The sequence below is a fragment of the Oryzias latipes genome, chromosome 8, assembly GCF_053564925.1.
Source record: "Oryzias latipes strain Hd-rR chromosome 8, Olatipes_Hd-rR_3.1".
Classification (NCBI taxonomy): Eukaryota; Metazoa; Chordata; class Actinopteri; order Beloniformes; family Adrianichthyidae; genus Oryzias; species Oryzias latipes.
This window is the reverse complement of record NC_136244.1, coordinates 2,048,330-2,060,428: the sequence shown is the minus strand read 5'-3', so window position 1 is coordinate 2,060,428 and position 12,099 is coordinate 2,048,330. Positions and strand designations below refer to the sequence as shown.

The 12,099-nt window shown below is 44.0% G+C and overlaps 1 protein-coding gene across 1 annotated transcript; it reads left to right on the top strand.

Moving 5' to 3' along the window:
- The first annotated feature begins 1,941 nt into the window (after positions 1–1,941).
- On the top strand, positions 1,942–3,515 carry hoxb1a (homeobox B1a). The gene has a single exon (XM_011478648.4). The coding sequence runs from the start codon at positions 2,360–2,362 to the stop codon at positions 3,224–3,226; it is 867 nt and encodes a 288-aa protein (XP_011476950.2). The 5' UTR covers positions 1,942–2,359; the 3' UTR covers positions 3,227–3,515.
- The last annotated feature ends 8,584 nt before the right edge of the window (positions 3,516–12,099 follow it).

The window sequence follows — 12,099 nt, the reverse complement described above, 5'->3', positions numbered from 1 at the left end:
AGTACGGTTGATACACTGAACACCTGTTGGTCACTTGTACCCATTACAGTTAAGTTGCTATTTTACAATTTGTTAACCTGACCTCATCAGAATGACCTGGACGAAATTGGATGACAACAAACATATTAAAATAAACTGGGTTTAGTGTTTTTTTTTGTTTTTGTTTTGTGAGACGACGCTGGGCTTTGTAAAAACCCTGAATGAGATGTGAATTATTGGCTCCTCCTCCTCTGATCAGAAACTCAAAGCATTTCCACAGAACATGCAGACGTTTCCGTGCATATGCTTTGTGCAGAGACAGTGAGGAACGCACAAGCAGAAAGGTGGCAAAGGTGTTAAAGTTCAGTTTGACCTTTTCATCCCTCGCTCCTGTGGACTCTCATGCACTCAGGCAGACGAGGGGGTGTCTTTTAATCTTCTTCTTGTTCAGGTCTGGTCCTGCAGACTTGCTGCCCACTCGCTCTATTTCTCCTTTCAGCTCCCACCGATGATTAACCTCCCTCCTTGTTGCTCGCCCACGCTGCTTGTCCTTACCCTTTCCTGGCGCTGGAAAGGCAGCGCGTTTGCTGTCAGGACCCACAAGGAGGCCCTGAAGGGGAGAAATTGATGATGGCTTCAATGGAGGCACTTATCTTTCAGTGCAGCAAGTAATAATGAGGTGCACAGAGTGAGCAATTTATATCTGATGAAACGTTTATTGCAGACATTTAAAAAAAAAAACTTTTCATGAGAAACAAAAGCAAAAAGAGGAATACTTCAATACTGTGCACATCTCATTCTAAAATGTTGTATTTAGACAGAAGATAGAAGGATCCCCAAAGGCCACAGTGGCAGACCATTGTTTCACGTGCACGCTCTTACAGACAGGGCTTTGTGTCGCCATCCTGGCTTCCTGTCCTGCTGGACTGGCAGGGTTGAGCTAACCAGAAGGCTTCCTGTCGAGCTTAACTTCATTGCTGTAACAGATCAGCTCACTCATTAGATTAGCACACACTCGTGCAGCCATCACAAATCCATGGCTGCCCAAGCAAACTGTGAAAAACTCCCAGTGAGAAGTTCAGATTCTTTTTTACCCTCTGGCACCAAAATGTGCAAATAGAAGATAAAGCCAGATCAATAACCTTCAATGCAATGATCAGTGCTGATAAAAAAAGAGAAAATCAGAGGGAAAAGTTGATGAGATTTAATGTAAAACAATAAATACTTCACAAATGATAAGAGTACATTTAAGAAAGCAGTCTTCCATTGAGAATTGAGCTGTTCTTAGATTAAAATAGTCACACTGGATCTTTGTTTTGGTCCTCAGACCTGCAGCTGATGGAGGAGATGAGCACAAAGTGGTGCTAAAGATGACAAATCAGACGCAGCAAACTCCTCAGTCTCACATTAGGCCCCAAAAGGTTTCTCTGTTAAACTGGCAGAATTATGTTTTTTTATGTTTGATTCACATCTCTGGTTTTAGTCTTTTTAAGGTTTGGACGAGCAGAAGGCCTGTTGCAGAGAGAGGACGGTGCAGTCCTGTTCCCATGCACGTGGTTGGAAGCTGCCCTCCTCACGCACGTTCCTTTTTCCTCCGGCAGCTTGGCCAGGAGGAGGTGAGAGCTGCAGCTCCACTCCCGGCTCCTCTTTTATTCCACACCGCTCTGCGCTCTGACACATCCGCGCTGATATCAGATTGATGGGCCGGTTTGATTGAAGTCTCTTTGTCGCGCTGATGTCACTGCGAGTGATGGATGAGGCGCGTGCGCCACTATTGACGCGCGCGCGCACCAACTTCACTCCTGAGCCGAAAACGACCCCATCCCCTCCTCCTGTACGCACACACACACACAAACACTGCCGTGACCAGCTGACAACTTCTGGCCCGGTCACCATAGGCGACGAGACACGTGACTCGCGACAGAGGTGAGAAGAAAAGAAGAAGAAGAAAGAAGAAGAGAAGGGTGAAAGAGGGAGAGAGAAAGTCCAAAACAGAATTTGGAGGAAACTTTGGGTGATGGCGACGTGAAAACGGAGCACAGGTGAAGACTTTTATCAACTGCCGCTCTCCCTTCACGCACGGACACGCACCCCCACGGACACAGCAGCGGAGGATTTATTCATGCCTGTTTGGGATCATTTGTTGTTAAGAGAATCTATTTTTTGATGGATTAACCAGATTTTCCCCCCATTTTTAGCGATAGAGTTTGGAATAAAAGTAATTTTTGTTTTGGTGTTTTTCCTGGACTTTTTTGTTCGGATTTTCTGATTAACGTGTAAATATTTTAAATGGATTGCGTTGAGTTTGATCCGGACCTCTGGGTTCCAGATTCTTGCTGAGACTTCGTGCAGAACCTTCAGCATAGCGTCCTGGGCCTGCATGGAAAACATGAACTCCTTTGTCGAGTTCTCCATCTGTAATCGACAAGGAGCCGGGGGTTACTCTGGGCCCAAAGCCGGATACTCTCATCCCCTGCGCCATCACCTTCCGCTGGAGCAGCACCATGCCTTCTCCGTGACCTCCGGCGGCCTCCACCCGGGCCTGAATGTGTCCTCCATCCCGGTTGCTGCGGCGGGTGGAGATAGCGGCTACACCGCGGAAGGAAGGATGTACGGGAGCGGAGTGGAGGGCGGGGGGGCCCACGAGCACCCAGGAGCAGGCCACCTTGACCCGCAGCATCCTTCAGACCATCTGGAGCAGCATCATCACACGTACAACGGCTACCATCCCCACCACCACCATCATCATCATCATGCAAACCTGCAGCAGAACCAAAGCCCTCAGAGTGCGCTGTTGTCTTATTCCAGCGGGGATGGGGGCAACACGGGGGTCTTTGCGACACAAGCGTGTCCCCCAAACTCAGAGTTTGTCACGGGCCACGCGAATTCCATCCACCCGCAGTATTTCATGGAAGACTCCGTGGCCTCTTCCTACTATCCGCAGCCGACCTTCCCGAGCGCGGCCCCCGCCGTCGGCTCCAGCTACAGCTCTATTTCCGGGGCCTACTGCGGGCCTCAGGGCACCCCTTCCGCCTCTCAGTACCCGCAGCAGTTAGGTGGGGGCTTGGACGCCATGGGCTACCTAACGGTCCCGCACCCAGGAGGCTACGGAGACCTCCCTCCGTCCCAGGATCGAGGGAGAGGGGATGAGGATGAAGCGCAGGCCGGCCAGGGACAGACCTTCGAGTGGATGAAGGTGAAGAGGAATCCGCCAAAAACAGGTGAGGATTTCAAACTGTCGTTTTAAAAGTCAGACCCAGATTTGCGTGATCCTGAGATCCGAGACGGACGCCTTGAAGTTTCCTGCAGGCTTTTATTTTTTCGGCCTTTTCTCATGTAAATCTCCCAGTGACTCGGTTCTTCCGTTCTGGTCTCATTTATCTTCATCCCTCAGGCCTGAATGTGCTTCACTGTATGAACAACATTCATCTTTACACTGACATGCAGTTTGATTCGACACAGATCTGAGGGTAGTTTTGTCAATTCAATGTTTTTACATTTTTATCGTTTTTAAACGTAACGTTTAAATATTTCACGCATTCCAGTACTGAATGAAGGCCTTGAAGTAAATTAATTTTTTTGTAATTTCGAAAGTTGGTTAAAAACAAAACAAAATAAAAGCTAGTATTGATCTTAGAACAGACCAAAAACAGAAACATGCATTTAATAAGAAAAAAATGGTTTTATCAGCAGGCTGGGATTGGATCTATAGATCTACCCCCCACCGCCAACCCGACATCTGATCTCCTGTTCCTCCAGTCCATCTTGAACAAACATTCACTCGCTTTGTTTTTATTTTATTTTATTTTTAAAGTCATTGAAATAAATTACAAAAACTTTAAAACAAAATCTTTTTTGTGATACTTTTTTATTTGGGGTTTGATGTAAAAAGTACAATAATAACATAAAAATATATAAATCCAACTACATTCAAAATTATGCGCAGTTTTAACCTTTAATTACCACATGCCGGAGGCCTCGCGGCCCCTCATCATGCGCACGTGCGTAATGGTTGCAGATTTTGAAACAGATTTTAAAACATGTCTCTCCCTTCATCTCTGTCCGCAGTTAAAGTGTCCGACTTTGGCGCGCACAACAGCGCCATGCGCACCAACTTCACCACGCGCCAGCTGACGGAGCTGGAGAAGGAGTTCCACTTCAGCAAGTACCTGACGCGCGCGCGGCGCGTGGAAATCGCCGCCACACTCGAGCTGAACGAGACGCAGGTGAAAATATGGTTCCAGAACAGACGCATGAAGCAGAAGAAGCGCGAGAGGGAGGGGGCCAGTGCGCGCGCATCTTCGTCGTCCTCGTGCTCAGATACCTGTGGCGGCTTCACCAAGGAGGCGGAGGACACGGACCAGTCCTCCCTGTCCACGTCTCCAGGCGCGTCCCCGAGCTCAGAAACGTAGTGTGCGGCCCTGTTTTCATCATCCTGACATGATGCAGCACCCACGAGCACGGGCCTCATACCGCTTCAGTCTGAACATAGTTCCCAGCGGTGGGTCTCAAATGCCTTTTACGTCTTAATAAGTCCAATTTACAGGGGGGGGGGGGGGGGGCAGCAGACATTAAATCCAACGTAAAGTCAAGATGTAAATGTTTTAAGCTGATTCAGTATTTAAATCTGAATCAGACATGAAGCCCTCTGTATATGAAGACCCTCCAAGTGCCTGGTATGTTGTTGTAGCTGAAGCTGACGGAGCAGGCTCATAGCAGCTCATCGCAGTTGTGATGATAAATAAAATCGATCTCCTGAAAAGGTCTGAGCTCAGAAACATCAACATTCAGCTGTGACACGACTATTCTCCTCTGTCAGGAGTTTCCTGGATTTAGAAAGGTTTGAGGAAAGACTGCTTTTCACTTTAGCTGCAGCATTCTTATCAAATGTGTTTTTTAATCTGGTCATAGGTGGAGCGGAGACTCCAGAAAGAGCTTCAGCTCCTAAAGGTTTTATCATAAATAAGTCATAACTTCATGAAGGTTCACACTGGACTGTTTGACAACCTTTAAGAGGGATTTTTACATTAAACGGACCTGCTGTTGTCTGTTCAACGTTTTTCTCATGTTGTCATTTATTTGTTTCTAAAGAAGACACAAATAGAAGACTTCAGGTGTCATTGAGGCTTTTCTTTTGGATGCACTTTGGCATCTTTGTGTGATGTCTGAATCATAAATGTGGACCAGAAAGCTATTTAACTGGATGGGGTATTTCTTTTGCTGTTGTATATTTTTGTAATTTTGTTTTTACATTTTTTTTAAAAATGTGTTTAAAAAGTTGTAAAAGACTGGATGCACGTGTTTGACAGTTTTGTAAAAGCTCCTGACCAACGAGAGATTAGCTTTTTTATGCAAGTGTCTGATGAATATGTCAGGGACTGAGTTCTACACAGAAACCGCAGAGAGCAGAGAATGTGGTTCTTCTTTATTCTGCCTGAAGAAACACATTTTTAAGAGGGGACGAAGTCAAACCCGAGTCCACCGATGCTCCTCCCAACTGCTCTGGTGGTCCTTACGCGACATCTGTGCTGAACTTGACTTTTATTTATGGTTTTTCAGAGCAATGCTACACTGTGAATCTTACTGTTTGTTGGTTGGACTCAGGCTGTTGTGTGTGTGCGTATGTGTGTGTGTGTGTGGGGGGGGGGGGGGTAAATGGGGTGGGTTGTCAGTGCTTTCAATGGGAACAGAAAAGTTGCAGTTTTCGTCTTTTGGGGGTAAATTTTAACAGTTGAAGTGATTTTGTGTTTTGGTTGTTCCTGTTGGGGCTGCTTTCTGCTGAATCTGAGCTGGAATTGTTTAACCCCTAATTCAAAAATGCATCAAACCACTTTAACTCCAAAATTATCTTCCTTTAGCATCAGCTTGAAAACAAAAACGTGTTTTTTTTAGCTGAAAATAAATGTAAGCGTCAAAGGGCTTAGACCACCAGACCAACTTGCCTGCTGCCTTAAACTCTCTTCTAGCCACGTTGCCATTTTTCACTTATAAATCTACCTCAAATAAAAACGTATGTCAACCTTTAATGTGTTATTGATTTCTTTGCACCATAAACCAAACATAGTCGTTTCTTAAAAGTTTAATAAATGTGCATGAACATCCCATTAAAAACTATCAACATTAGACCCAGAGTTGGAAAAAATGTGTCTTTGGTCTGTTTCACAGTTTTCCCCTCAACTTATCTGCAGCCAGTAAATATTTTGCCTTATTCTATCACTGACTGGTATTTAGGTGGATATATATTGATAGATATCTATTTATATACTTATCCAAATTAAATAAATTAATTCAATTGGTAGCAAGTAATTCAGTTAAATTTATTCAATTTAATTTATCTTAGTATCTATCCAACTCAATAATTGTTTATAAAACTCAAATTTACATATTTATCTAAATAAATGTCATTTTACTCCAATTCAATTAAATGTTTTTCCCTTTATATTACTGAACATCTTGAACTCTCATATGTCTAAGTTTGAGGAGGCCGCAGATATTCTCATTTTTATAAAATTAAAATGCATGATGCAGTATGGATTATATGTAGCATAAACATAGTTATTATGTCCCTGACTCTAAGTTTAGAACTTGCAACAGTTCTTGGCACTAGTGGTGCCAAATAACCTTATCATCCTCTCCCTCCCTCTCACTCATGGTGCAGAAAGAATTAAATATCACAGTACAAATCTTCTTTCTCTTTCGGCTTTTCCCATCAGGGGACGCCAAGCTGCTTCACCTCTCTGAAAACAAAGTAACCTTCAACATAACCTGCTCCAGACCAGGTTATGTTCAGAGCATGAGTTGCCATGGCAACTTGACATACCCTGAAACATACCTCCATTTCTGGAACCCAAAGCTGAGGTTATCAACTTCCTTAGCCTCAAACTTACCGTGGTAACTAGCATAACCTGCTTTCTGGAATACCCCCCAGGAGAGGTCCAGACTGGATGGACCAGACCGCACCAGACCAGACCAGATTGGATCAGATCATCAGATTTAACGAAACAAAACAAATCAAATTGTAATTTAAAAACGTAACAATTTTTCCAGAGCTGGAAATGTGACTCAGTCCTTTTTTTAAATTCATTTTTCAAGCAAATATGCCTTAAAGCCTGTATGCCATCAGCATCAATGTGTGTGTTTGATAAGGTTCACCACACATCTGTGTGCTCCACTTTCTGTCTCTGCACACATCTATTCATTAAAAAAAGGCAACAATAGGTTTCAAGGTTTCTTTTGTAAAAGTTCAATACTGCAGTACTTCTCCAGTTCTTAACCCGATTAAAGAATTGAACCGTCATTACTAAAAGTTCATGTTACCCTGAACTAATAAAGACCCAACACTTCTGACCCTGAGTCCTGAGCCAAAGCTGGCTCGTTTTGTTTTCAGGACGCTTCAGGGTTTTTTTTTTCAAACAGATCAGCAGGTCCAGGAGTCATTTTTTCAGCCTGTTGACCTCTGGAGAACCTCCGGGATTCCTAAACATGTAAACACTCTCTTCCTCCTGCTCATCTTCATCGCCTCTCGGCTGGTGCAGGCAGGACTGTCCTGGAACCTGGGTGGCAAGCTCACTCAACACCTGTCGCTCCACAGAGCACACAAACCTGTCGCTCACCCTGAAAACCGGAGGACAGCAACTAACTGAACAATTAAGGTCCAAGGTCCCCCCCCCCCCCCCCCCCCCCATGAGGTCTCCTCTCTGTGGAGCTTTTTTCTGTTTTCAGTGTCTCCTGGAATTTTAGCACAACTCAAGCATGAGACAACATCTTTTTTTTACAGTTTGCACAGTCTCCCAGTTTCCTTGCAGCAACATGTCTGTTACTGGAGACCGGCAGGTCCTCGTTCACATTTGAGCTTTGTTCTCTGAACTTCAGACCAGAAATTGGCTCGGTTTCCAAAGGCTTTTTAACAGGGTGGTGTTGTGATTCTTTGACTTCAAGCCTAGTGTCCACTGGGACAAGCAGAATCCATTCAGAAACCTCTCTGCATATCCGTCAACAGATTCACCTCCTTATTCCATCCTTATTCCTCCATCGCAGCATTTCTGCACTTTTGACAGAGTTCAAAGCCCCCGCAATCAAAATTTGGTTCTGCCACCTCTGCAAACAATCCTGCTGAACGAGCCAAGGCAGTTTTACTTGTTTAACGCCTTTCAGACATGGAGACAACTCAAAGATTTTCACAGAGATGCAGACACTCGGCAGTATGTGTTAGGTCAATCCTGGGCTACAACTGACAGGCATGTGGCAGGGGGGTTAGAACTGACCTTTGTTTGGTGCTTTCTGGTCGGTTTGTGTTGTTTTGAGGGTTTTAACAGTTTTTAAATATATATATATTTATCTTCTGTAAGCAGGAGTCAAGGTTTGTCTCCTATTGAAGCTGGGGGGGAGGTTCTCCTCCTTTTGCTGTGTTTGCATCGTTCGTCACCCAGCTTTGTGTTTTTGTGTCACTGGGTGTCCCTTTTCTTGGTGCAAAAAGCATCACAGGAGTTTCTCCAGCTGTGGGTGGGGGCGGGGCGCCCCCCGGCCCCCCCTTTACCATGAGGTTTTTAATGTTTTCCTACATTAGTGGATTTTGGTGTTGATCATTATTAGGAATAATTCATTTATCTGTCTCAAAGCCGCATGTTGAACTTCACTTCTGTGCCCTCTAGTGGTGCTAAATGCACCTACCGGAATCAGCTCTTTACTTAAATTCATTCTTTCCTTGTTGTTTCCAAAAACAGAAACTTTTGTCAGTCATTGTTGAACTAAAGCAAGTTTCACAGCATCCAGGACTTTAAATGCTCTAAGCAACAGCAGAGTCTGGTGGTTCATGGTGGTTTGGGGACGGAGCTACATTAAGCAGAGGGTCGTCTGCATACATTTGATCTGATTTGTGATCACCAACAGAAACAAAAGAGCCCCCTTCCTTGGGATTAGATTTTGGAATCTGCTGCATGGAGCCAATGGACACAAAACTCACATTTTGACCAAAAATAACCCCCATGTTGTTAAATGCAACAGTGTCCAGCAAGCCTCTGATGAAAAAACATATTTTTGTTCAGGATATAAACATCTGTCTCAAATGTTTAGGGTAAAAGTTGCTTTTGTATGAATGTACTTAAGCAGGTATTGGTGTTTCTCTTCAAAGAAAGGAAAGGCTGAAATGCTGGAACATTCTCCTTTAAATCCAAACACACAAGAAGGCTGTCTTCCTTCAGTCATGCTTGTCGCTGATTGACTGTTAGCAAAGCCTTCACATCAACTGCAGCCATTTTTGCGTTCTTTGCTAGCAAATTGACTTTACATAATTTTATCTGTACTTTAACTAATCACCCCAATGTGCTTCTGTGCACAGATGGCAGTGAGTCGCATCTTTGAAATGTAAGAGAGTTGATGATTTTACTGGTCAAGATGACCAATCGAGAGGAATGTGACATCACAGTGGGCGGAGCATCAGAGGTTGATAAAGAAGCTAGAGACACAAGTGATTAAAAGGGACAAACAGTCAGTTGACAACAAATACGCTTTTCAAGATAAATCTGAGTTCAACCACTTCAAACTTATTAGCAGGATGAATTCCAGCAGTTTAGTAGATTCAAGCCCTGCATGAATCAACATGGCTACATTTCCCCACTAAGACCCTGAAATCAGCCACAGCCACATCCTTCAGACCTTAAAAATGCACGACCTCCATATAACCTTTCAAACATCTATTATCCGCTTATTAATGCATTTAAAAACTTGGTTACCAATGAAGCTATGGAAACTTTTAGTTTGTAACTTTACAGAGTCAAACTACATAGTTTTTCCCCCAGAAATGTTTATCAGAAAACTTTAACCAAATAACTTATTAATAATCAATTAAACCTTTTTACGTTCTCACTGAAACCTACAGAATCTCAGCTGCAGCTCTGCAGCTCTGCAGTCTATAGATCCTGATTCTTTTAAAGACCGTCCTGGGAAATTAACTTCTATAGTTAAACCCGAAAACCGTCTCTACTCATAAAGTTCTGCCGTCCCCCGGACTGATGTGCCTCAGCACAAAGATCGCCGCTGACTCAGCAATGTTGATGCATTCTGCATGCTCCACAGCAGCAGAGTGGAAAAACTATTAACCTAAATTTGGTAGAAGTTCTTTAAAGTTTACCACTGTGACCTGACCTGACTGACCAGAAGATTACTACTTACTTCTACTCTTAATTTTTATTTCCTTTTAATAAACACGGTGGCGCAGTAGTTAGCGCTCTTGCCTTGCGGCCCCAGCTCAAGTCCCGGTTGGGGGGACTTCACACAGAACACCAATGGGGGCCTCTCGGTGTGGAGTTTACATGTTCTCCTCAAGCATGCACGACTCTGAAAACATGCTTCATCGGTTACTCTAAAGTTGTGAATGCGAGTGTGTATGAGGGACCTGTCCAGTGTCTACCCCACCCTCACCCACGAGTAGCTGGGATAGGTTCTGGCAGCCCCGTGACCCCGAAAGGAACAAAACAGGTTTAGAAATGAAGGAATTTCCTTTTTACAATTCCAGTAAGCTAGGAGTGTTTCGTTATAATGAAAGAAATAATAAGATAAACGGATGTTCAGAACGGAGCAGTTTTACTGGATGCAGCTTCTGACATTTAAAACCCTTCACACCACACATCCCCAAACCCCAGGGAGACACGAAAACGCAGATTTTTTCTGAAAAACTCAAAGCAAAGTGTAATCCAATGTTTTTCTCTAACTGGGGCCGCCATCCTGGAAATTTTGTGTTTAAGAAATACCAAGAAAAACCAGTGAGTCGAAAGGTCATGAACCAAACTCAAAAAATGGTTTCTGTCACTTTTGGAAATGTGCTTGTCAGCAGACTGAACTGTTGAGGTCAGAGGTCAAAGAGGGAATGGGGCACAGGAGGTTATCAGGCCAGACATTCCTGCTCTTCCACAAGAAGGAAAAAGTCTGAAAATGCAACTGAATTTTTAAAAAAGGATTTTAAGGACAGGGCACGTTTGCAGAGCGTCACGCTGTCAACATTTTTCTAAAATCGAATTACAAAAATGTTTTAAACTTTAAAGCAGTTTCAAGTGGTGCGCTCTTTATGAGACAAGTCCGAACAGCCATGACTGTTTGCCTTTGCTAACGCTGCATATCCTCTGACCCAGTGTCCTCTCCACACACATGCTGTGTTAGCCCGAGATAAACAAGCTATTGTGCTGTTTTCTTTCAGCACTGTGCGTGTCTGTTTGTGTGTGTGTGTGTTTGTGTGTGTGTGTGTTTAAGAAAAAGACAGGTGAAACAAGAACACAGGAAAAGCTACAAAACATCGACCCTCCATCAGTGCAGAAGCACAACCATGAGGAGAAACACCAAAGAGGTGACAAGAAGCATGCACACTATAGCAAACACACACACACAATCGGCTGTTTTGTGCAGACAGTTGTTGAACATCCGATCATATCATGTTAATGTTAAAAAGTTCATGTTAGTTAGACCTTTAAAATCTGACGGGTTTTGTCTCTAAACCACCGGCTAGCATTCTGCTCTGGGTTCAGAACATTGGTCTCTAACCTGGCGGCCATCCTTCATGTCAACTGGACAGATCACAGTAATTACATCAGCTATGTAACAGTAGTAACATCATGACGCTGTGTCTTCTGCCAGAACATCTAATGAAGATGAATGTGGACTGTAGAAGCAAAAGTCAACAGAGGAACACATTCTGTCTTCTTTCAGCTCGTCACACGCCTGTTCCAAACACCAAATGAATCAAGTCATAAAACGGAGAGCTAAAAGTTGTTTTGGTGATTTCTGGTTTGGCCGTTGGAGCAGGTCCTGTTACGTTAAAACAGTCACAAACATTGATGCACTGAGCAATTCAGTTCAGTTGTATTTATTCATTCATCTTCTAAACCCGTTTTGTTCTTACGGGGCTGCTGGAGCCTATCCCGGCCACAGGCGGGTGAAGGCTGGGGACATCCTGGACAGGTCGCCAGTCTGTCACACACCCACCCACACACCCATGCACACTCACACTCACACCTAGGGGCAATTTAGAGTAACCAATGAACTTATGAAGCATGTTTTTAGACGGTGGGAGGAAGCCGGAGTCCCCGGAGAAAACCCACACATGCACTGGGAGAATATGCTAACTCCACA